The sequence below is a fragment of the Rattus norvegicus genome, chromosome 1 (assembly GCF_021556685.1).
Source record: "Rattus norvegicus strain SHRSP/BbbUtx chromosome 1, alternate assembly SHRSP_T2T, whole genome shotgun sequence".
Lineage (NCBI taxonomy): Eukaryota > Metazoa > Chordata > Mammalia > Rodentia > Muridae > Rattus > Rattus norvegicus.
In genome coordinates, this window is record NC_141534.1 from 253,212,873 (window position 1) to 253,238,965 (window position 26,093).

General features: G+C 46.9%; 1 protein-coding gene and 1 long non-coding RNA gene across 2 annotated transcripts in view; one reads left to right on the forward strand and one right to left on the reverse strand.

Moving 5' to 3' along the window:
• Positions 1–339: 339 nt before the first annotated feature.
• LOC148007914 (uncharacterized) lies at positions 340–2,766 on the reverse strand. Its single transcript, XR_015653361.1, has 2 exons — positions 2,174–2,766; positions 340–937 (listed from the first exon to the last, which is right to left on the reverse strand). It is a non-coding gene; the product is annotated as an uncharacterized LOC148007914 (long non-coding RNA).
• The window catches only part of Dntt (DNA nucleotidylexotransferase), a 32,480-nt gene continuing 7,028 nt past the window's right edge, over positions 642–26,093 (forward strand). Inside the window, 9 exon segments of the mRNA NM_001012461.1 lie at positions 642–861; positions 10,654–10,828; positions 11,773–11,901; positions 12,564–12,734; positions 14,788–14,859; positions 16,353–16,476; positions 19,498–19,630; positions 20,785–20,893; positions 25,706–25,951. Of these exon segments, the coding sequence (NP_001012479.1) occupies positions 659–861; positions 10,654–10,828; positions 11,773–11,901; positions 12,564–12,734; positions 14,788–14,859; positions 16,353–16,476; positions 19,498–19,630; positions 20,785–20,893; positions 25,706–25,951 (1,362 nt within the window). The 5' untranslated portion in view covers positions 642–658.

Genomic DNA, 26,093 nt, shown 5'->3' on the forward strand with positions numbered 1-26,093 from the left:
TGAGCAGAGTGAGAAATTCAGATGTCATTCACGTGAAATCACAACAACTGTGTGCAAGGCACCGGTGTGAATTCCAGACACTCGGCGTACTGCAACATAGGTCCGGGAGATAGAGAATGGAGTGAGCTAAAGTAAAGCAGGAATCAATGAATAAAGTCAACAGGGGCCAGCTAGATGACTCAGTGGGGATAGAAGCTTGTTACTAAGACTGACGACCCAAGTTTGATTCCCGGGACCTACACTGTGGAGAGGGAAAATACCTCTGACTTCCACACTGACGTTGTCACATGCACACACCTACCCCTTGCCCAGTAAGCAGATGTAATACATTTTTAAAAATGGCTTTTAAAATGCAACATAAAGGGCTTGAACACATTTAGAGATACCTAATAGTACTCGGTTCCCACTCTCTTCACAAGTTTATTCTGAGGTACCGCAGAGATCAAGTGTGTGAAAACCAAAGTTCACTATTCTTCCAGTCAAGAGCTCCATCTTGGGAAGAGGACCTGATCAGAGTCAGACATTGCTTCAGCAGGAAGTTGTCACCCCAGGGTGGCACCCACCTCTGAAGCAGAGTCTACTGGTGGGATGTCATCAGAGCCCTTATTCAGGAGAAACACCACTTGACGGTGTAGACAGGGCCCGACAGTCTGCTTCCATGGATCCGCTGCAAGCAGTCCACCTGGGTCCTCGGAAGAAGAGACCGAGGCAGACGGGCGCCTCAGGGGCCTCCACACCTCACGACATCCGATTTCGAGACTTGGTCCTCTTCATTTTGGAGAAGAAGATGGGAACAACTCGAAGAGCCTTCCTCATGGAGCTGGCCCGAAGGAAAGGGTTCAGGGTGGAAAATGAGCTCAGGTAGGACAGCCCTGGTCACTTTGCAAGCATTCAGGAACCCTGGGGACATCTCCATGGGACCCAAGGGGCCAGTTGGCTATGGGATACAAGATGAGTGGGGGCTAAATGAGATTATATAGAAACTAATTGGTACCAAAAGATATTATTTTTAAAAAAAAAATAGGGGTCCCCATGACTGACTTTGAGTTGAAGTACCCAGGGGTGATAACAAGAAAACAAGTCAGAAAACTTCACATTGGGACCACTCCATTCCATTCAGTACCAAACTGAACCGACGCCATCCGGTTCAATTTTTTAAATTGCTACTTTGGAGCAGGGAGCGTGGTCCGGTTGTTTGGCTCTGACGTACACACACCTGCTGTGCTAAGGGTCTGTGGTGGGCCTGGCTGACACGGCTAACCACAGGTACTTTCAGTGGCCTTGGTGATGGTTTTCCAAAGAGTGGTCCAATTCGGGAAGAGATGCTGGTTAAAGATGTTTATCTAGGGGTGACAGATGGCACCCCAGGGGGAGGGAGGCATTGAAGCTGCCATTTGGACTAGACAGAGTGGCCCAGTAAGCACCAGCTATCACTGGTTTTCTGATCATTCTATACACTCACCACCTTGAATCCATCAAGAGAATCAAAGTGATTCAGAAAGTCCCAGTAAAGGCCTTGATGTACACGGTGGCTACAGGTAGAAGTGTTGGGGTTCCTGTGGGAGTGTGGGGGATCCACTCAGTTCACTGCCTGCAACTGTGAGGGTTTGAAGGGGGTGCTGAATGAACGATGTCAGAGATGACATGACTTTATACTTTTTGGATTTTAAGTCTTTGAATTTAGAAGAAAATTGCCAAACGCTTCTTGCTGATGAAACGCTGGCTTTGAAGCATTGCGGAGAAACATTGCCGAGGTCCATACTCACGACTGTCACATTCCCCATGCCCAGCTGAGGGCACATTTGATCTTTTGTTTAAACGTCCCGTCAAAGATCCCCGAGGTTCCGGGCATCTCTCTTTTCTGAGTGTTTGCCATGTGGTCTCCTATTTTTGGTTGTAAATCATTACAGCCACTAATTTCTTAATTTCATCCCCTAATGCTCTCTTCACACGATCCAGTATTCCAACTCGTTTTTGTTCATAACTAATCTGTCAGACTTCCATACAGCGTTAGCTTTAAAAGAGAAAGATTAGATAGGTAGAGAGGGGATAACGCAGGAAAGGTGTTCAAAGAGAAATTTAAAAGCAGAAATCAAGAGTTTTAGCAGCTCTGCAAAGGAACTGAGCAGGGACCAGTCAGGAAAGCAAGAGCTGTCAGGCCGGTACCACTTACTCAGAAAGCTCTCTGGTCAAAGGTCCAAGCTTCTGGCGAAGGCTCACTGACCAATGGAGCAAACCGGCTGAGGCAAGTGTTTGGGGGTGATGATCAGGAAGCGAGTAACTTTGTCGGCAAGGTGAGTCAGAGCGGTGCCCCAGCTGCCAGCTGAACTATGCCAGCTGTTCCGGAGACAAAGGAAATGGGAGAGCAAGCCGCTGCCTTGCCCACAATGGAGCAAGTTCTCAGGCTGAGAGCACGGACACATTCCACACACGTGTGTGCTGTAGAGGAAAATGAACCACAGGAAGCAGAAGCCGCGGTGCTAACAGAATTTCTGTGCCCAGATACAGAGTCATTAATTACTGCAAGGAGAACCTTTGGGCTTCACCTCCTGGCGCTAGTCCTTTCCAGACCCGCAGTTCTACACAGCCCCCTTTCTCCCCCTAACCGCCGCATCCAGATCAATGGTCTATCTGACATGATGCTGAGGTGAGAGGAAGGAGGTCAGAATCCTTTGATAAACTTCACCATAGTACAAGTGTGAGTCTGGTTAATTAGTTAGACCCACTGACCTGTACAGCCAAACCAAAGAAGGTTGTTTCTGCACCATATAAACTAGGTCAGAAACAAGCAGAACAAACACAGGAAGGCAGCCCATGAAACGCTATAAACAGTTATCCGGTGGGGGAGGGTAAATGCTCATATTTTCTGTGTTTTCCAATTTTTTTTTTACAACAGACCTACTTTTGCTCGTTTATTTGTTTGTTGAGACAGGGTCTCTCTAGATATCCTCACTGCCCTAGAACTCACAATGTAGACCACACTGGCCTCGAACTCACAGAGTTCCTCCTGCCTCTGTTTCCAAAGTACCTCCATCCCTGGTCTTTGACATGGATTTTTAAAAACAAATATTGAGCCTACGAGATGGCTCAGTGAGTAAGTGTGTTTGTTACAACCCGAGTTCCATCCTTGGGAGCCGCATAGAGGGAAAGAAAGAAGCAGTTCCCAGAGTCATCTTCTGACTTCTCCACATACACCAGAAATAAATGTTTAAAAAAGTCTTTTAGTTTGGGGCAGAAGAGATGGCTCAATGGATAAGAACACCGATTGTTCTTACAAAGGACCCAGGTTTGATCACCAGCACCCACAGGGCAGCTCTCAACCATCTGTAACTCAAGTTCCAGGAGATTGGATGCCTCCATGTGCAGTGGGCCTCCAAGTGGTACACCCAGGAGAGAGAGAGAGAGAGAGAGAGAGAGAGAGAGAGAGAGAGAGAGAGAGAGATTCCAAGGGCAGGCACAATGGCTGAGCAGGTGAAGTCACTTGCTGTACAATCCTGACCCCTAGATTCGACCCTTGGAACCCCAGTAAAGGAGGAAGGAAAGCAACTCCACAGAGCTGATTTCTGACCTCCACATGTGCACCATGTCATATGTTAATGTGCATGTACATATACAGTGATATTAATGATGATTAATTAAAAGGAAAAATGTCAGGGGTACTGATTAACAGTAATGGCTACACTTCTTTTTTTTTTTTTTTTTTTTTTTGGTTCTTTTTTTTGGAGCTGGGGACCGAACCCAGGGCCTTGTGCTTCCTAGGTAAGCGCTCTACCACTGAGCTAAATCCCCAGCCCCGCTACACTTCTTTCTTAGCTTGTAAGATTCAAAACCTAAGGCAGAGAATGCTAGTCTCTGGAACAGGCTAACGTCTATAGCTCCTGAATGCTTGTGGCTGCCAAGAGGATCAGTCTTGGCTCCTTCCTTACCTGAGATCCTCTCTGAACTCTCTGGATTGATTCTGTCCTCTCCAAAAGGAATGTGTCACTTTGAGTGGAATTCCCAGTTATTCTGTGTGCTATAGGAATCTGGTTCCTAAAACATGAAAGAGAAGAGATGCTAAGTCCCTTGGGTAGTTTCGAACATCAAAGAACAGGATATTGAATTTATTCTGTCACCAGCACCCTAGACTTTAGCGTACGTTGCTAATATCAACTCACCTAATACAGGCTTAACAAAGGAGTCAACATCTCCTGTTTTCCACTCCCTGATTGCATCCTGAGTTCCCACGGAGTGAGATCCTTGAAAGCTTTCATCTGTCATCTACCCTTCTCTATAAATACTTTGCTAACTTCCCGTGTGTCTTGAAACAAACCACGGTAGCCAAGGCAGAAGGATGTGCAGTTTAGGATGGCGTTCCCTCTTTCTATCTATCCAAGAGCTTCATACTTGCTAACATTGCTCAGGTCGTTGCAAACGCACCAGAGGACAGCATTGTCCTGCCAAGTCCCTCAGAGCTTGCCTGCAAGGGAAGATGCCGTCTTTGCTGAAATCAAGAGTCACCCTCATAGCATCACAAAGGCCTCTGGATGCCTGCTTTGCACAATAGAGATGGAGGTCTGGAAAAACAAAGTGGAAGAAGACATAAGCCTTGCAAGCAAAGAGTTTATATTGAGAGAGGGGAATCAGGGACTGTATCTTGAGGGCCATAATCCTGATTTCTTTTCTTTCTTTTTTAAAAAATATTCCTTCATATATATATATATATGTGTGTGTGTGTGTGTGTGTGTGTGTGTGTGTGTGTGTGCATATGAAGGTATGTGACATATATGAATGCATGCATATACTTATGTATGTATGTGGACCACATGGTGCAATGCCTTCATATACCAGAAGAGGGCGCTGGATGCTCCGGAACTGGTTTTACAGATGGTTGCGATTCACGTCACAAATCAGCTCTGGGAATCGAACCTGGATACTCTGCAAGAGCAGCAAATGCTCTTAACCACGGAGCCAACTCTCCACCCCTTGGTTTCTTTTCTTGTTCCTATAAAGCATGCTGGCAAAAGCAACTTAAGGAAGAAAGGGATTCGAGCTCACCGTCTTCAGGCTATCATCATATCCAGGAAGCACAGCGGCAAGAGCTTGAGAGGCCTGGTCCCCTCACACATGACCAGGCACAGAGAGCAATAAATGTCATGTGACTGCAGACAGAATGTGACCCCAACGGAGCTTTAGCCTCCACAACTCATTCCTTTCCAACAGCTTGTGACGGGTGTGTGTTATCTAACCTGGCTGCCTCTGCACCCCATCTGTTCGCTGTTTGCCCTTTGCAATGTGACTCCCCTTCACTCATTACCTCAGAACATTTGCCTTCAAAGCCCATGGGGATCTCAAGGTAATAAAACCCCACATTCTCTATTTCAAAAATTATGAGCTTCAAGTTAATGAGAAGTTTTATAATCCCGTTAAAGGTGGTTAAAGAATCAGGTGAGATCCTGGCCAGGGCTGGAATTGAAAGCAGTCTCTGCCGATGCTGCTGTGTGTAGATTAGAACCAACCTCAGCTGCCTTGCACCAAGGGTTCTAAAGCACAGTGGTTGCTCAGAGAACTGGCAGAGCTGGGGTTGGGGTGGGTTAAGCCGGCTTCTTTAAGCAGCTCAGTTTAACGACAAGTATGGCTATAGTCATTGCTTACAAAATATCCATGACTCCTCCCAGGCTACAAGACCATCCATAAGGGATAAAACTCACCCTGGAAAGGGTGGTGGATAACAGTGGCTGCCTCTCTTCCTCATGTAAGGCTTCTTTAATTGTATGGAGTGAAGCACTGCCAGCCAGGAAGAGAAGGCGAGAGCAGGCAGAGTGGTATATGAGAAAAATACTCAGAGCTGAGATCTGTGAGTTAATTCCATAACACGCAGTTTTTGAACACCTGAGACCCACCCAACAATGCTAGCAATACTTTGAATTTCTGCATGAAGTTATACTTGTCATATATTCTAGTTAACATATAATAACTTCATGTATCTATGGGGTACAGAATAATAATTGAATACACATATGCGGCATGTAAGGATAAAATTCTTTCTGTCTCTTTATAGCTCTATCATTTCTGTGTGTCTGGAGCCACCATGCACCTCCTTCCTGGGTCTCCATGATGTAAACAATTTGCTATTGTGTTCTCTCTCCCTTTCTCTCTCCCTCCCTCCCTCCCACCTTCCCTCTGTCTCTCTCTCCTCTCTCTCTCTCTCTCTCTCTCTCTCTCTCTCTCTCTCTCTCTCTCTCTCCTGCTCGTGTGTGTGTGTGTGTGTGTGTGTTTCAGGAGGGTGAGCATTACACCTTATTCCTCTTAAATGTATTTTGGCTGCCCACCTCATATGGCTGACGTGAAGACTAAGTTTTACACACACACCCCACACATAGTAGTGTGTCATATTTGCGAATGGTGTAGGGACTGTACAGCATGCTCTTCGTGCACCCATTTTGTTGCCTCCCAGGAGCTCCTCCACCCCTGGCCATTCCCGAAGCCCATGTCAGAGGTCGGGCTTTACCTAGAGGCAGATGAGATCAGGGGCTGCAGGGCAAAGCCAGGTAGTGAGAATGCTTGATGGAGGCAGCATTGCTTGCAAGATGGACCTTAGGGATTCTGCACTCATCTCTGGGGCAAAACCCAGAGAGCCCAGAGCAGTTGGCAGCCTGCCTCCCTGCAGCTCTTCTGTCTTGGTGTGCAGTTACAGCAGATATTTTTAGATTCGGGATAGCTCTAACTTCCTGCAGTCTTGTAGTCCAGGCATTCAACATAAAATAGGAAGACAAAAATTATACCCAAGGGGGCTTGCTGGGCAGATATGCTACAGAGAGTTTCTTCATATCTCTGCCCCTTGGAGGAACTGTTTGCTTTTCGGTATAGCACCCGCTCAGATATTCCTCCTCTTTCTTGTTGGCCTGGCGTCCGTTCAGATAACTTCTGTGAGAGGGTGGAAGGGAACTGAGCAGGGAAGTCCTCTGTTCTGGAACAAGCTCAGAGTCACAGATGGTGAACTCAGGCTATTCAAGCTCATAGGCTTTGGGTTAAGACAGATCTGAGATCAAATGTTCACCCTGCGGTTATTAGCAGGGAAGGGTTTTAATGTCTCCCAAGGCTCTCTCCTCACTGCTATGTGGGTCTGTGTGATGGTTTGTATATGCTTGACCCAGGGAGTGGCACTACTGGGATGTGTGGCCTTCTTGGAATAGGTGTGTCATTGTGGGCATGAGTTTAAGATCTTCACCCTAGCTGCCTAGAAGTCAGTCTTCCACCAGCAACCTTCCAGTAAAGATGTAGAACTCTCAGCTCTGCCTACACCATGCCTGCCTGGATGCTGCCATGCTCCTGCCTTGATGATAACGGACTGAATCTCTGAACCTGTAAGCCAGCCCCAAATATACGTGGTCCTTTATAAGACTTGCCTTGGTCATGGTTTCTGTTCACAGCAGTAGAACCCTAAGATAGTCTGATAATACTTGCTTATCAGCATTATCAATAATTAAATGTATGACATCTAAAGTGTTTAATATTTAATACTAGTCCCTGGTATATGGCAATGCTTCCTTACTCTTGATAGTTTCAATATTGAAGAAGCACTTGGAGCCAAGACTAATCCACGTGTTCCCAAAGAGTCAGATAATGGTCACTGTGCATCAGTAAGGAATTGTCAGTGGACCACACTGGAGGGGAGCAAGTTGCCATGTGATACTGTCCAGTGAGGCTCAGGATTGAGCATGAAGAAGTGTTTAGTCAGAGGGAATCATCTGCAGGTGGCCAGTGACAGCCACCAACCCGACCGTGATTGTCACTGATTTTTCTCATTTCTCTTGCTTGCTTGTATGGAAGACTTGCTGTCTGATGTAGCCCTTACTTTAGAACATCTCATTTTAACACTTTAAAAAATTATTTATTTATTCTATGTAGATGGGTACGCTGCCTTTCATGTACACCAGAAAAGGGCATCAGATCCCATTACAGACAATTGTGAGCCACCGTGTGGTTGCTGGGAATTGAACTCAGGACCTTTAGGAAGAGCAGCCAGTGCTCTTAACCACTGAGTCATCTCCCCGGTCCCTCATTTTAATACTTAGTCTTGTTTCTTCTTTGAAAAATGTGGCAGGCTTGAATTCTGCCGATATTCTCTAGCTCGAGTCGCCAATCAAGAATTTATCCCACGACTCAACTGTAACTAGAAAGAGGAAATACTCCTCATGTTGCAGTCACTGTTGCAATGTGAGAGGCCCCCACAGAGGCTCATATGTCTGAATGCTGGGTCCCAGCTGGTGCCACTGTTTGCGAACTTTGTGGAACCTTTAAGAGGTATGAACTTACTAGTGGAAGTGGGTCCCTTGGGGTGGGCCTTCAGGGACCTTTTGACAAGTTTACATGTATATAATACATTTTGGGTGTTTTCATTCCTCACCTTACTTCCGCTCCCTCCCCATCCTGGTGAAAACCTTCTTGTTGCCAACAAGTTCTTCTCTGACTCTCAAGTCTTTATGTGTGACTGACTGACTGCTGGGTTCTACTTCCTGTCCATCTTGGCTTCCAGATTGTCACCATCTGGCTTCGTGCTCTTGCATGTGCTCCCACTTGGGTGAAAGGCACCTTTTGGAAATACACAGCCTAGTAAACCTACCCCATAGTTGGGGGGATAGGGAAGGTCCTTGTTTTGATTTTGTTTTGCTAGTTGTACAAACAGGAATTGAAAGCTTCAACCCCAGCCTTCCTCCATATGATGCGAGTCATCACCCACAAAGCTGTTTAGAGATGTAGGAAGGGTGTGTGGCTCCCATCCACGGTGTGAGCTGGGGCCTGCTTACGAGGTACCAGGAAGTCCCAGGAAAAGAGCAGAGCATGCTGGGGCATGGTAGGGAGGGTGCCTGAGGAGACTTGGGGGTTGAGCATCAGGATCTTGACAGTTTTCTGAGTTCATACAAAATTCCATTACTATAAGAGTATTAGTGTTTATTTAATGACATTACAACAAATTGTGATATATCATTACACACACACACACACACACACACACACACACACACACACACGCACACACGCACACACACAAACTTTCCCAGAGGTCTGGAAAGACTAAAGCTTCCTCTACGAACTGACTAGTCCTTTTGCTGTTGCCTTAACGTTTCGATGTTAAGGACCTTTCAAAGAGTCTATTACAAAGAGGTTTTGGAATTATGTGGCCCTAAGCCAGGGATGCATTTACCTGTTTTGCCTTGGCCCCTACAAAATGCTGTCTGATCTCAATTCATTTCTGTTATCCAAGTGGTCTCAGGTCCAACCTCCAGCCTGTCTTGCGGCACCACCCTGGAGTCTGACCTGTCAATCACATATTTTCGTTTTGGTCTCTCTCCAGAAACACAGCACACCAGGAACAGCTTCAGCTCCTTGTCTCCCCTTCTCAGCTAAAGAGATTCAGCTTTCCTCTTTGACAGCAGGGCCACTACTTCACTGTGATGCTCTTGTGCAAGATACAGCTTCCCCCTTCACCTTTTCCAGGGTGCTCTTGTGAGCTGCCCATCTACTTCTCCTTTGTGTTCTCTTCACATGTACCAGGAATCAGTCTGCTGTGCCCCACACATCTGCATGCCACCGCTCTGCCTTCCAAAGCACTGTGGGGATCAGGTTGGCTTTTTAAAAACGACACAGTGGGGCTGGAGAGATGGCTCAGCAGTTAAGAGCACCCGACTGCTCTTCCAGAGGTCCTGAGTTCAATTCCCAGCAACCACATGGTGGCTCACAACTATCTGTAATGGGATCCGGTGCCCTCTTCTGGTGTATCTGAAGACAGCTACAGTGTACTTGTATATAATAAATGAATAAATCTTAAAAAAAGGGGGGGGGAACATTAAAAAAAATAAAAACGACACAGTAACACTACTAGTTCTCTGGTTACAAAAGCCTTGTCCCAGCTCCTGAGCAAGACATTTAAGATCCGTACCACTGCTGGCTCAGCCATTTCTACAACTAACACAACCCTTCCCAGCCCACCTCTACAACCCTCTCCTGTCCCCTCACTGCTGGTTCCTTTCTTTTAGGACATTTCCCATTGGCTTCTCAGCTCATCCAAGAGTGTTTTTTTCCTCTAAACCCCATTCAGATCTCACCCTGGTCTCTTGTCTTTTAGGAATGTCTCCTGTAGGCTAAGATGCAGAAATGCCCCCTTTCTTCTGTGCCATGAGTGAGGAGTGAGCTCTCCTTGTCTTTGAACTACTCGGCCCCCAGGGCATCATCTGAGACATTTTGCTCTAGCACCCCCAACTGATGCAGACAGACGGGCGTGTGCACACTTACACCTATTTCACTTCGCATTTTGAGTTTTCGGATCACATTGAAAACTCGGGTTTCATCAGACAAATCTGAAAACTCCTGGGTTCAAGTCTTCCATGAGCAAAAACTGCCTGCACCGTGCCAGGCACAACCTTAAGGGCAGCTTCCTCCTCCATCTTCCTTACACTTCTATTTTACATGATATTACTCATATCACTTTTCCCTCATCCATCCCGGGATGCGGTCCACTGCTGCTTCTGGGGTGGTTTCTTTGTGTGACGATCCACGGTCAGGCACACTGTGTGTCTTGTCGTTAATCAGCCGGGACTCTCAGCAACCTTTAGGAGAGCAGGTCTCATTCTGGAAACTCCTTTGACTGATGACTTTGCCTTCCATTTCCAGTGACTCTGTCACCCACATCGTGGCAGAGAACAACTCGGGATCCGACGTCCTGGAGTGGCTCCAGCTACAGAACATCAAAGCCAGCTCTGAGTTCGAACTCTTGGACATCTCCTGGCTGATTGAATGCATGGGAGCCGGGAAACCGGTGGAGATGGCGGGGAGACATCAGCTCGTTGTGAGTGTCTCCTTTGCTGGATGGGCACTGGCACGGACGTCAGAATCCAGACTTGGGTCGAATAGTCTTTTCTCATAGAGTCCTCTTAGCTCTGTTGGGCCTCCATTTGCTCCTCTGTTAGATAACAGTAATGCCCACCTCCTGAGATGTTGTGGAAATTGAAGTGACATGAACATAAATTGTGCACAGTGCTGACATATTAATAGATGGAAATTATTTTCTTAAAAAACAATAATTTTTAGTTTTGTGTGTGTGTATGTGTGTGTGTATGTGCACGTCTCTGTGTGTCTGCGTCTGTGTATATGTGTTTGCACATGTGTGCAGCTGTCCACAGAGGCCAGAAGACAGCAGATCTCATGGAGCAGGTTGTGAGCCACTCAGGTCTTTGGCAAGAGCAGCACTCACTCTTCACCACTGGCCCATCTCTCCAGCCCCATAACGAGAACTATTTTTATGAACACAGAGATATTTCAGAATATCAGTCTTGAAATTTAGAAAAGCCAGAAGGAGTTTCTTTTTCGCTCACTCTGATAATTCATGAAAAAAGTTAAAGACTATGGTTTCTTAAATCCAAATCCCTTGCTAATAATGCTAGAGTCTCTGGGAAAGGGGTTTAGATGATCTGTAATTAAATAAAGGAAACAAATGAAATGAAATCTCATTGCTGGTTCTTTTTCATTATTGTGATTTCAAAAATATATATCCTGTGCCTACATGAGATGTCACAATGAAATTCATCTGGTGTAATTAATATAATAAGAACAATCATGCATGTCTGATTATACACTAGCCAGGTAGGTTCTTAGGTCCTCTGTGATTTCACTCTCTTCCAGAGATAATCGTCATAAATTGTCCTAAAGTAAACGTTTTCTTTATATTTGAGTAAATATTTCATATGTACACTTGCTAATTAACTGTCACTCAAAATGGACGCTTTTGTGTAGGTGAGAAGAAACCCTTCCCTGAGTCCTGTCCCAGGCTCCCAGACCGTTCCGCCACCTCCCATGCAGAAGATCTCCCAGTACGCTTGTCAGCGGAGAACCACATTGAACAATCACAACCAACTATTCACGGTAATGAGGTTTTCTCAAAACCCAGGCCAAAGGGGTGCTTGAGGCTTCTTTCCATGAGTCTCTAAGGTAAATTACGATTTTTTTCTGGAAATCTGAGAATGCTTCTCCATGCTTACCTGCCTAACCTGACCTTTGGTGCTTCGTCAAGTGGGTCCCCACTATTACCACATAGGCTCCCTGCTGCCCAGGGGGCAGGGTTCACCAGAGGAACAGCAGTAGAGTATCAAGCACGGGACTTCTCATCTCTAACTTTCAAGCTGCATCTGTGAGGAAGAGCCGGAAATGGGTGGCAGCCACTGGGCCCACTGAACCACAGCTGCATTGTCTGCTACGTGCGTCACCTTAAATAACCCTGGCTCTGGGTCTGTGTGATGAACATGGTCTTCATTTCACAAGCACCAGCTGCATTTTCTGTCTAGGCTGAGACCTGAATGTCTAGGGATCGTGACAGAACCCTGGCTACAGACTGGCCCAGAAGATAGGAAAGGGTTATACCCAACCCAGCCATGACTGCTGCCACACCATCTTTTCAGTTCAGCGACAGTGTCCCACAGGGGAGAATGCAAAAATTTACTCCATTAGTAAAGGGGACAGGCAGGACTTACGAGTGACTCTCATGAGCAGACCTGCTGACCTGGTTTTATTATTTTTTTTTTTTTTAGGATGCGTTTGATATCCTGGCTGAAAATTATGAGTTTAGAGAGAATGAAGTTTCTTGTCTGCCATTCATGCGAGCTGCCTCTGTACTGAAATCTCTGTCCTTCCCCATCGTCAGCATGAAAGACATAGAGGGAATTCCTTGCCTAGGGGACAAGGTGAAGTGTGTCATAGAGGTAAGGGAGAAGTGGAATTTGCTACGCCTCCCAAGAGGTGGAGGAGAGACAGAACAGAGCACATGAGTATGGGATCTCTCCTCTTATTTATCTATAGGTGGATCCACACAGTGCAGAGAGAGATATATGGGTGTAGACATGTAAATCCATACCCCCAACATGATCCCAGTAGGGTGTGTTTCTCAGAGAGTGATTTTTACTAGCAGTGAAAGACTCAAGCCTTAGATCTCAGGGCAGCAGAAGGCTCTGCTTTCTACCCCAGGCTCAGCCTCCCTTGGCTCTTCCTGTCCAGCATAGAGTGATGTTCAATGGGCTGACTCCAGGTCCATATGTTCTGGGGAGAGACTGAGCAGTCGTTACATGTTTGGCAACATTTAAGGATTTCCCAACAAGGCACATTTGTAATCTAGTAGCAAGTTTCGATCCAATCAAATGCAAGGTACATTATTCTAGAAAAATATCCCAGCTCAAGACAACAGAGACTAGACCTCCTAAGGGCTTGATAATGACCTGCTTTTCAGTGGGCCAACAATTAACCTGGTGGTTGGAAAAGCTCTCTTATTTCTACAACTTGAATCAACCGGAAAGAAAATTACCAGGACTATTTGAACAACGCTTGTCAGTAAATATCTTGTCTCAGAGTCTCTAGATTCAGATTTTTTTTTTAACTTGAGTATTTCTTATATACATTTCGAGTGTTATTCCCTTTCCCGGTTTCTGGGCAAACATCCCCCTAATCCCTCCCCCTCCCCTTCTCCATGGGTGTTTCCCTCCCCATCCTTCCCCCATTGCCGCCCTCCCCCCAACAGTCTAGTTCACTGGGGGTTCAGTCTTAGCAGGACCCAGGGCTTCCCCTTCCACTGGTGCTCTTACTAGGATATTCATTGCTACCTATGAGGTCAGAGTCCAGGGTCAGTCTATGTATAGTCTTTAGGTAGTGGCTTAGTCCCTGGAAGCTCTGGTTGCTTGGCATTGTTGTACATATGGGGTCTCGAGCCCCTTCAAGCTCTTCCAGTTCTTTCTCTGATTCCTTCAACGGGGGTCCTATTCTCAGTTCAGTGGTTTGCTGCTGGCATTCGCCTCTGTGTTTGCTGTATTCTGGCTGTGTCTCTCAGGAGCGATCTACATCCGGCTCCTGTCGGTCTGCACTTCTTTGCTTCATCCATCTTGTCTAATTGGATGGCTGTATATGTATGGGCCACATGTGGGGCAGGCTCTGAATGGGTGTTCCTTCAGTCTCTGTTTTAATCTTTGCCTCTCCCTTCCCTGCCAAGGGTATTCTTGTTCCCCTTTTAAAGAAGGAGTGAAGCATTCACATTTTGATCATCCGTCTTGAGTTTCATTTGTTCTAGGGATCTAGGGTAATTCAAGCATTTGGGCTAATAGCCACTTATCAATGAGTGCATACCATGTGTGTTTTTCTGTGATTGGGTTACCTCACTCAGGATGATATTTTCCAGTTCCAACCATTTGCCTACGAATTTCATAAAGGCGTTGTTTTTGATAGCTGAGTAATATTCCATTGTGTAGATGTACCACATTTTCTGTATCCATTCCTCTGTTGAAGGGCATCTGGGTTCTTTCCATTTTCTGGCTATTATAAATAAGGCTGCGATGAACATAGTGGAGCACGTGTCTCTTTTATATGTTGAGGCATCTTTTGGGTATATGCCCAAGAGAGGTATAGCTGGATCCTCAGGCAGTTCAATGTCCAATTTTCTGAGGAACCTCCAGACTGATTTCCAGAATGGTTTTACCAGTCTGCAATCCCACCAACAATGGAGGAGTGTTCCTCTTTCTCCGCATCCTCGCCAGCTAGATTCAGATCTTTATCCTTCTGTGTCCTTGTCCAAGATGATAAAGGTCTTGGATCTATGGTAAACTAAGATTTCTTTTTTCCAAGATTACAGGGAAATTCTTGCTTTCTCCAGATCAGCCAGGGGAAATCCTCAAGTTTCAGGAGAAACCAGAAGTCAGGGCTGTATGTTTGAGACTGGCACTTCAATTATACAGGGGACATAACTCAAAACCTTCTGTTCAACTCTCCTTGCAGGGAATTATTGAAGATGGAGAAAGTTCTGAAGTGAAAGCTGTGTTAAATGATGAGCGATATAAATCCTTCAAAGTAAGCGATTGTGCATTTGTATACTAGGGAGTGGGTTTTTATCTATCCTGCTGTCTGCTGTGGCTGATTGTACAACTCAGGCTGCCACACCAAAATGCCACAGACTGAACTGTATTTTCTGCCAGTTCTGGAAGCAGAAAGTTTAGGTCAAGTTTCTGGGTAAAGATTCTGTGGAGGACTCTCTGTGGTTGACAGTGGCCAGCCACCCTTTCACTGTGCCTCAGATAGAGATGGACAAATGCTTGCTCTCAGCTACCTTTCTTATTCTTACATTATTGTATTAAGCATGACTCCTAGCCTAGGGAATGGTACCTCCCACAGTGGGCTTTCTACATCAACCAACAGTCAAGCCATCCACCACAGACATGTCCACAGACCAAGCTAATATAGATAACTCCTCATTAAGACTCTTCCCGGGAATTCTAAATTGTGTCAAGTTGACAAGCTAAAACTAACCAGTACACCCCCACAAAGACTCCATGTGCAAAGACTTACCTATCACACGGAGATCATCTACCGAGAATCTGTCACTCATGGTTACAAATGTCAAAGGGACACAAGGATTGAAACAGAGCAAATGGGGAGGGTCCTGACGCACAAACTCGTGTCTGAAAAGCCCTCATTGTTCCTTTATTTCTGGGACTTAGGGTTTTCCACCTTCCAATTTTTAATTACCTTAGAGTTTCTGGCACTCTGGCCAGCTCCTTCAGTTCATAAGTGATACAAGGTCTAACATACGGCCAGAACAGGAGCCAGGCTCAGAGTACAGCAAACTCTACAGAGTACAGTATAAAAAAAGTGTATTTTGCCGTTACTCTCTTGTAGATAGGGTGATTTGCTGAGTCTCTGTGAGCTTCCTTCCATCAAAGGTGGGGGTCAGGACTTCATGTAAAAGCTTGAACAAGCCGAGGATAGCCAGAGAGGCAGCTTCTCAAACAGTCTGGGTAGGAACAGGCAGTCTGTCTCCTTCCACACATGTCTGACCGTCTCTCACTTCTGTCTCATTTTGTGACACTTTGATTATGCAAGGATCCTCCAGAAACAAAAAGCCTCAGAAAGTTACCATCCCCAGGCTCAAGAGAGAACTCACTAAAGTGCAGAGAACCTGAGTAAGAACCCCAGAACCAAGATAAAAAGCTGTGTGTGGTAGTGTGCCTTTTAAATCCAAGCACTGAGGCAGTAGACACAGGCAGCTCCCTGGGGTTCACTGGCCAAGCATCCCAGCCTGAGGTTGACTTCTGGTCTCCAAATGCACAATTTTGTATGCTTATGCATATCTTTGCAAGTACACACACACACACACAAACACACACACACACACACACACACACACACACACACACACACACACACACTCACTCACTACCCATTCCCTTGATGTTTTCAAGAGAAAGTGGGCCAAAGATTTGCTGACCTGAAACTTTGGAAAGCGTCACTCTGTTGTCATAGCAATGATTTGGGGGATTAACAACCTGCCTTTCCCTCCTCTTCAGCTCTTTACATCTGTGTTTGGCGTGGGACTGAAGACAGCTGAGAAATGGTTCAGGATGGGGTTCAGAACTCTCAGCAAAATAAAGTCAGACAAAAGCCTGAGGTTCACACACATGCAGAAAGCAGGTAACGGTCTCTGGGAAAGTCACGGGTCACCCTGGGCTTGTCAGGGGTCAAGTGACATGGAAATCACTTTTACTTGCTCCAGACTTGGGAGTCAGGTAAATCTTGGCTCCAGCACTTGTCACTGAGTGATCTTGAGTAAGCTAGTTAAAACCTTGAGCCTTTCTCACCTCACTGATGAACCTGAGATAACCGGGGAATACATCAGCTCGCACAAAACCCTGAGAACGTGAGAACAAGGCTTTTCCTGGGCTGCTGTGATTCCCTTTATCCAGACGTTAAAGCAGAGTGGGCACTGTCCTGATTCCTACAGACCCACCTAGACACTTGGGTCTGGCTGTCTCCCTCTGTAAGAACCATGCTTGAGGAGCTGAGGATAGATGGGTAAGCAACACAGAAGATGAAGAGAGAGCAGTACTGAACAAACTACATTCTCCATGGCTTGGTTCCCACCATGAAGGTGTGCTAGGGACTGGAAAACACCAGAGAAAGGGGTGAAAATCTAACCACAGCCTCAATCTGTCCAACCAGAGCCCCATAGCCTAGGAAGAGCCAAGATTCCAGTGTGGAGACGGAAGAGTCCTCAGAGTCATCTGAAAGTCTGGTCAGCCCCACACCCACCATGGTGGCCAGGCACTGCCTTCTGTGGACAGTGCCTTTTCCAGAAACGAGAAGATGCAGTTCATAGCCCCTTCTAAATGTGTGTGGTTTTTAAGTGTTTCCTTTTAACGTACAATGAAAATAGAGTAAAATTGTCCTTTGAGAGGTAGACTTTGCTGTAGTCCCAGCACTGTAGCTTCTGTGCTTATGGAAAATGATGGTTATCAAGTTTTTAATATAGAAGGGATGGAGGCTTTTACCAGAGGATACCGGGTATATGCAATCAGTCAACATATATCTTCTGTTTAAGTGATAACAGACAGACAGACAGACCAAAAATGATATCATGAGAAATGATAGATGAGGTGAATCATATCATGGGGGGTCCCACCAATGACACTTAGAAAAATCCCTATTAACCTCATAAACCTGTTAATTTCTTTTTTAGACACTTTTATCTATTTTTAGTTTATGTATATGGATATTGTCTGTTGGTTTGCCTGTGTACCACGTTTCTCCAGTGTCTAAGGAGGCCAGAAGAGGGTATCAGACCCCTTGGAACTGAGGTTACAGATGGCTGTAAGCTGCCATTGGGTACTGAAAATCAAACCTCGGTCTTCTGGAAGAGGAGCTTGTGCTCTTAGCAACTGAGTCACTTCTCAAATTTGCTGATTTCTGGGTGACTGTTAATAAGCTTTATATAAGCCACACAGGAAATAAAAGAGCCCAAGAAATAACGTCTAGTATCTCTACTCTGGATGCAGGAAGTGTAGTCTAATAAGCATGTTTTTACACTAGCTCTAGAGATGCCTTGAAGGAGGAATTAAATAACTATCAAATGGGGGTGGTTTGGAATGATAATGAGGACTCCTAACACTTACAGCTGAAGTCAGGAGGAGCAGAATATTTTGCTCAGAAAGCCTTGAACTTTGATGTCCTGTTTCAGCATCTTGAGTGCTAGGAATGCAGGTTTGAGGTGCTGACTGACAGCTACTCATTCTTAAAAAATCATAACCTCGTGTTCATGACATCATCAAGTGAGTGAGCATGGGGTATCCTGACACCACCAACTGATCTATTCTCTCTCTCTCTCTCTCTCTCTCTCTCTCTCTCTCTCTCTCTCACACACACACACACACACACACACACACACACACACACACACACACACAAAGCAGCCATGTTCCAATAAAAAGGCAACTGTTGACAGCAGAACAAGAGAACTTAATATCATATCAGTTAACGATATGAAGATGGTAGGTCCTCGAGCAACTGGCTTAGTAGTACAAGGGATAGATGGAGTAGCATCAGCATCTTTCCCTGGTCCTGTCAACACACTTCTGCAACTTTCCCATTCAGAGACGACAGATGACTTGGAACTTGGTAACTTCGTTTACAGTATGCTCAAGCCAAATGGCTTTCTGGCCATGTCTCATCCTGGGGTGAGTCACAGGAGCCAGTCGGCAGCCTCTAGAGAAGTACATCTTCTGTTTGTCAGGTGACATTTGGGTCCCTTAAACGAAAGGTCAGCATCTTATATGGAAGCATGACTGTCATCAGTCCGACTCTCCCAGACATACCCAGCTTCCCTCTGGTACTCCCCTCTCTGCCTCCCTCTGACTGCCCTGTGGTCATAGTCAAATGCTCTGCTCTCCCTCGTGATCCTGCTTCTGAACAGTCATTGGTTCATAGTCCTCAGGTCAGGAAGCAGCATGCCAACCCTCCCAAGGCACTTCAGACGTTGCTTTGGACACAGAACCACTCTTTTCCTCCCATTGTCTTTCCCTTTCTAATGAAGCCATCACTTCCAAGTCTTGAATCTTCTTACCTGCCCCCCCCCCAAATAGTAGGGCATATCTTGTTGGTCAAGAAGGCTGGACACATGGAATCTCAGCTCTTGGAAGGTAGAGGAATTAGGAGTTCAGAGACACCTGGGCCTTTCTTCAAAATAGCAGCAGCAGCAAGAGGAAGGGGAGGGGGAGGAGGAGGGAGAGGAAGAGGAGGAGGAAGAGGAGGAGAGGGAAGGAAGAGGAGGAGGATGAGGAGGAAGAGGAGGATGAGGAGGAAGAGGAGAAGGAGGAGGAAGAGGAGGAGGAGGAGGAGGAAGAGGAGGAGGAGGAGGAGGAGGAAGAGGAGGAGGAGGCAGTGCTAGATCTCCATTATAACATCAGATAAGAACAGTTTAGATTCCAGAAGGATCTGAATGCTTTCCTCTTGATAAGAATGTTGTAGACTTCCCCATGAGAAATCAAAGCTCCACTGTAACCATGAAAACCCCACAAGCGAATGGGCCAGACAATGCCATAGGTTACTGTGGAGTCAACTCATGCCTAAGAATACTGTGTGGACAGCATCCTCTCCCATCGACGGCTGGTCCTCTGACGTGTGCCTTTCTCTCCACCGGCCTGTCAAATGGCCTCTCAGGGTTCCTCTACTATGAAGACCTCGTTAGCTGTGTGAACAGGGCAGAAGCAGAGGCCGTCAGCATGCTAGTTAAGGAGGCAGTTGTGGCATTTCTTCCAGATGCCTTGGTCACCATGACTGGGGGGTTCCGCAGGTAAGTGACATAGCTGTTTTAAAACCCCTCTTCCACCTGTCTCAGAAATGGTACAAAAGGCCTGTTCTGCCCTGGTGCCAACCTCACTCTGTAGCTTTGGCTTGTCTCTTGTGTTTTGTGTCAGAGCCCCAAAAGGCTTGACACCCCACACACAGAGCTGTGACTCTGCCCAGGTGAAACTTTTTCCACAGTTTTGTGAGTTTTGCATTTGTCTGACTTCTCAATCCTTGAAGACTCAATTTAGAAGCTGCCACCTCCAGAAAGCCCTCCTTGACTCCCTCTTGCTCTGCGCTGGATTAGGGATTTCCTTCTGTTCTTCCCAGATGCCTACTATACCGTGTGTGCTTTCCCTGTGGAGCTGGTGGGGTTTAGTGCCCACCCAGACCAGGGTATGAGCCTGATCACAAAGTAGATGCTCAAGAAACTGGCTGAGTCAAAGAACAACCCAGTGAAAAAGTCTTCCGAAATGCATTCTTCAGTTGGATACAAGTGCCTCCATTTCAGAAAGGGACTTGTCCCTCTACCTCTCCTTCTGAGACCTAAGCTGGTCATTTGCATCAAAGAGGATGAAACCTAAGAGAATTTTCTGGGCTGGGTCCATCACTCAGTTTTCAGAGTACCTACTTAGCATGAAGGAAATCTGACTTTGATTCCCACTATCCAGTAGACCAGGTCTGGTGATAGATACCCGTGATCCCAGCACTTGGGAAGTAGAGGCAGGAAGGTAAGAAGCAGAGGTACATGGTGTGCTCAAAGCCAGTCTGGACCATGTAAGACCCACTTAAAAACGACAAAGGAAATCTCTTAAGCCATACCATAGTTCCGAGAAGGTTACCTTGTGCAGCATTTGCTCCTGGTTGGCTATCACCGTCATGCATGTCTCTCCATGTATGCGATGCACATAGAAGTAATATTTATTACTTTCTCTCCATCCGTATACAACAGCATAAATTCTGGATAAAGTTTTTTTCTGTCACAAATTTGTTTTGCAAGAAGTAGAGTTGTACAGCCGAGAGTAGCTGGTCTTAAAATATTGTGAGTATTTTGTACCACAAACCTCACGCTTGAGACACACAAGCAAAGACATTTTGTTTTCTTTTGTTTTTGATTAAAAGCTGAGCTGATTTCCTTTTTGTGCTTTTTTTTTAAATTAGGGGTAAGATGACCGGACATGACGTAGACTTTCTAATTACCAGCCCAGAAGCCACAGAGGAAGAAGAGCAGCAGCTCTTGCATAAAGTAACAAACTTTTGGAGACAGCAGGTAAGGAGGACAGACAGCGTCTGCCATTTAAGGATGTGTGTGTGTGTGTGTGTGTGTGTGTGTGTGGTATGCATGTTATGTATGTGTGTCTGTGCTGTGCATGTGTATAGTGTATATGTTTGTGTATGTGGTGTGTATGTGTATGTGTGTGGTATGTATGTCATGCATTGTGTGTATGTGATGTGCATGTATGTGCATATTTTTATATATGTATAGGCACACATGTGTGGGTGCATGTGGAGCCTGAGGTTGACGTTGAAACCATCTTCTCCTATTTCTCCACCGTGTTCACTGAAGCAGGCTCTTTCAATCCAACCCAGAGCTCATCAATTTAGCCAGTCCTACTAGCCAGCTTGCTCTGGGGAATCCCTTGCCTCTACCTTCTGAGACCGGAATTGCAGGCAGGCTGTCTCGTCTACCAAGCATTTATATGGGTTCTGGGGATATGAAACTCAGGTCCCTGTGCTTGCCAAGCAGGTGCTTTAACCTCCGAGCCATCTTCCCAGCCCCAAGCATTGTTAATTTTACGTGTCACATGATCATTGTTTGTTTGTAACACTTCATTGCAGAACCACGTGGCTGGCACGAGACCGACCAGCTTTGGGGCCTAGGCATCTTGTTTGAAGGAGGAGGATGAGAGCAAGCTGGGCCCTGCAGAGGTCATGGCCAATGGCTCCCACTGGATGAAATCAGACCTGCCATGGGGCAGCCCATTGCTGATGGTCAAAGCTGAGTTAAACCAACCCCATAGTCAAGCACCATTTCCTAGAGAGACCAAGGGCTCTTTCCTGGGAACCTGCTGGTCTGACTGGGTGGAAGAGGCTGGACCAGGGTTGTCCTAGTTGGACCTGGGGAGACAGTACCTGCTGGGCATGGGCTGAGCTCACTGATGTACCAGAGAGAGAAGGGCAGATAAGTGAAAACTAGAAATAACCAGAGCCATTAGCCCTACAAATGCAAACTAGATTTCAGATTCAGGTCCAAATTCACTCGTGATACCATTCCATGTCCACCAAGTCTTCTCAGGAGAAGGTGCACTGGATAACCAGAACCCCTTCAGAGAAGGCAAGATAAGCTCAGACAGGAGAAAACCCAACAGGGAATAGTCAGGACACTCTCCTGCTGTCTGCTCCGGGGTGGGGGAGAGCAGGGGAAGATTAAAGACTTGCCGATGACCAAAGCATACCTCTCCCCTCAGGCCTGTTGGCAAAGTTGGAAACTTACTGATGTTTGTTCTTGTGCTGTTGTCCCATGCTAAGACTGTCTGCTGGAGAGGTAGCAGGGGCGTCCTCTCTGCATTGCTGGTTTTGAGGAAGTCTTTCTGTGGATGCTGGCCAGGGATAGGCATTATAAGACCAGGCCCGGCAGTGGGGGCTGATAGTAAAAGAGGTCTAATCATGGCCTTGGAAGCGGTGGTACGACCTGGGATGGTCCTAACAGTTCATGGTCCATTTCCTGTCTGTGCTAAGGGGGGATTCAATGGAAAGTCTCGAGTGTCTGACAAATGGCGGCTCTGATCAGCAGCAGCAGGATTGCTTATTGAACTCAGTTTGAGAGCCAGACACTGGGCTGTAGGGGACCCAGGAGCCAGTAGGCCAGCTTCTCCCCTGCCCTCATACACAAGGTGCCAGGTGATTTAGTGTCCCTGTCCTGGACACACCCCTGAAGCCCTGGACCCACCCCCTGAAGTGCTGGACCCACCCCCAAGATCTCAACTGTGAGGTCAGCAGAGTTCTTCCTGTCTGGCTTCCACCTCCACTTCACTCCCTTCCCTGCCAGCCTTACCCTGGCCTTCACTTTACAGATGGCCGTGAGCACAGCTTAGACAGTGCACAGGGGTGTACTCAGAACACACACAACACGCCCACGAGATGCTTAAATGTCTGAGAAGTAGTTTAGCAGCCTTCAGTGTACTCTCCTACCTAAATGGTGTCCTTGGGGAAAGCCCCTTGGTCAGAGGTAGGAGAAAGGGAGGTGAAGAACTTAGAAATCGTTCTCTAGAGACGTTGTAATTCCCCAGACATTCATTCTGCCTGAATTCCAGTCTCCTGCAGGTAGTTCACCTCAAAGGAGGGTCTTTATGACTCAGGCTTGGGGCCAGGCCTGGTGAGTGGGACCCAGGTACAAGGACCCTAAGTACTTCATGTGGTCACCCCTAGAGTTCATGGAGCTTCTGGGAGATTCAAAATGTTGAGTCTACAGAGTAAGACTGTAAGTCAAAACTAATGGTGACCCAGGCTTCTCACCCCAGCAATTCAGGAGATAGAGGTGTGAGTTCCGTTCCAGGCTACCTAGAACCAAAACCGTTTTTACTGGCCATGACCTTGGGTTCTGAATTCATAGATTCAACTGACCTCAGATAGGAGGAGATACCCACTCCCCCAAAAAAAGAAATACCCAAACCTATACTGAGCATCTGTAGGCACCTCCTATCATCAGTCTCTAATACAGTATGACAACAGTGCGTGCATTTACATAGTATTAGATAATCTAGGAGTGATTGACAGCCTATGGGATGTATGTGTCTCATATATAAACATCCTTACCACTTTGCAGGAAGAACTTGAGCATCTATGAATGATGCTACCAACATGACTGCTAGATGACTGTGGAATGACTGAGGGATGATTGAGGGATGACTGAGGGATGACTGAGGGATTATTGAGGGATGACTGAGGGATGACTGAGGGATAACTGAGGGATGACTGAGGGATGGCTGAGGGATGACTGAGGGATTATTGAGGGATGACTGAGGGATGACTGAGGCTTGAATGAGGGATAACTGAGGGATGACTGAGGGATGACTGAGGGATAACTGAGGGATGATTGAGGGATAACTGAGGGATGACTGAGGCTTGAATGAGGGATGACTGAGGGATGGTTGAGGGATGACTGAGGGATGACTGAGGGATTATTGAGGGATGACTGAGGGATAACTGGGGGATAACTGAGGGATGACTGAGGGATAACTGAGGGATGACTGAGGGATAACTGAGGGATGACTGAGGGATAACTGAGGGATGACTGAGGGATGACTGAGGGATGATTGAGGGATTATTGAGGGATGACTGAGGGATAACTGGGGGATAACTGAGGGATGACTAAGGGATAACTGAGGGATGACTGAGGGATAACTGAGGGATGACTGAGGGATAACTGAGGGATGACTGAGGGATGACTGAGGGATGATTGAGGGATTATTGAGGGATGACTGAGGGATGACTGAGGGATAACTGAGGGATGACTGAGGGATGACTGAGGGATGATTGAGGGATTATTGAGGGATGACTGAGGGATAACTGGGGGATAACTGAGGGATGACTGAGGGATGACTGAGGGATGACTGAGGGATGACTGAGGGATTATTGAGGGATGACTGAGGGATGACTGAGGGATAACTGGGGGATGACTGAGGGATAACTGAGGGATGACTGAGGGATGACTGAGGGATGATTGAGGGATGACTAAGGGATGACTGGGGGATGATTGAGGGATGACTGAGGGATTATTGAGGGATGACTGAGGGATGGTTGAGGGATAACTGAGGGATGACTACCCCTACTTCGGAAAACTGACTTGAGTTTGGATACCAGATTGGTTCCTCTGAGGAGAAGATGGAAAGGAACTGAAAACAAATGTTAAGAATCCTGGCTGGAGGACTCCTCAACCAGCCCTCTAACAACCCTCCCTGCTACTACACCATTGCTTGGTGTAGCCTGTGGCTAATTGGTCCACTAAGTTGGAGAAGCAGACCCTCCCACTTGAAGCAAAGCTGAGCTGTCCCAACACCTCCCCACCCCTGTCTCCTCTAACCCCCATACCCTGGGGACAGAGGGAAGGGGTGGCCGGAAAAGCTCCTTCCTAGCCCAGCCACTGAGTTTCTAATAGGAAGACAACCATGGGCACCGATGGCCAAGCCTGAGCCCACTTCACAGCAGTTCCAGAGGAGGGAAATCACAATCAGAGAAGTAGGGAAAGGAAGGGGGAACCGCAAGCAACAGGGACAACCAACAGAAAGCTGGCCTGGAGCACTAGGGTCACATCTGCGGTGGTACCAGGCTCCACTGCAGGCAGCACCCAGAATCAGATGGGACACCCCAGTCAAAGCTCCACCAAGTTCAGGATCGATTCACCCAAGAATGCCCCCGACAAGTGCTACCCCTGTGTACAGCACAGGAGCTCCTAGGGACTGGTGCTTGCCTGGCATTCCTTTGAATTACTTATTAATTTTCTGGACAGAAACTTGAAATAGGCTTCGTGGGCCTTTTCCCACTGCTTCCAAGATGGAGAGACAGTTTCTTCAGGAGAATAAACATTTCCAGGGCTGGGGTATACTCAGAGGTATAGTTCATAGATAGCAAGTTCAAGTCCCCAGGTTCAACCCCCAGCACTCCCCAAACAACATAACAACAGACATAGCAGGTCACCACGCCCCACACCAGGCCTGGGTTTCCAGCCACAACCCTTTAACCCAGTCCAGGCGATTAACATGCAGGGAAGAGTGGGACTCTCTGTTCATGGTGGCTTTGCTTTTAAAATAGCAAAATTGTACCTCAGAAGCAAACAAGGAGATGTGGAGGCTCTGAAGTTTTATTTCCGGGGGTCTTGGGCTCAGGTTTTTCTGGTGCAGATATTTCTTTTCTGTAGAGAGAGACACGTATTACCTCCTCTCCCAGAGGCTGGGTGAGGAAGAACAACCGGGCATCCATGTCTGTTCAGCTCTGGAAAGGCTTTCTGAAGAGCTACTGTAATATCACCAGGGTGACCCCCAGCCCCCTAGGACCCTTTCCAAACCCTCCCATTGCTTTTCAGGGGTTGCTTTTGTACTGCGACATCATAGAGTCGACCTTTGAAAAGTTCAAGCTGCCCAGCAGGAAGGTGGACGCCCTCGATCACTTCCAGAAGTGCTTCCTTATTCTGAAGCTGCACCGTGGCCTAGTGCGCAGTGAGGAGAGCGGCCAGCAGGAAGGAAAGGACTGGAAGGCCATCCGTGTAGATCTGGTCATGTGCCCCTATGAGCGCCGGGCCTTCGCCCTGCTCGGGTGGACTGGATCCAGGGTAAGTGCTGCCCGCTATTAGCTCTTCTGGCTCAGGAGAGAGCTGACGGCTGCAGGGCAGAATGATGATAGACCGCGTAGGGACCATGCACCCAAGCCTCTAAACTGGACTGTGATACTGACACAGGGTCACACGAGTTAGA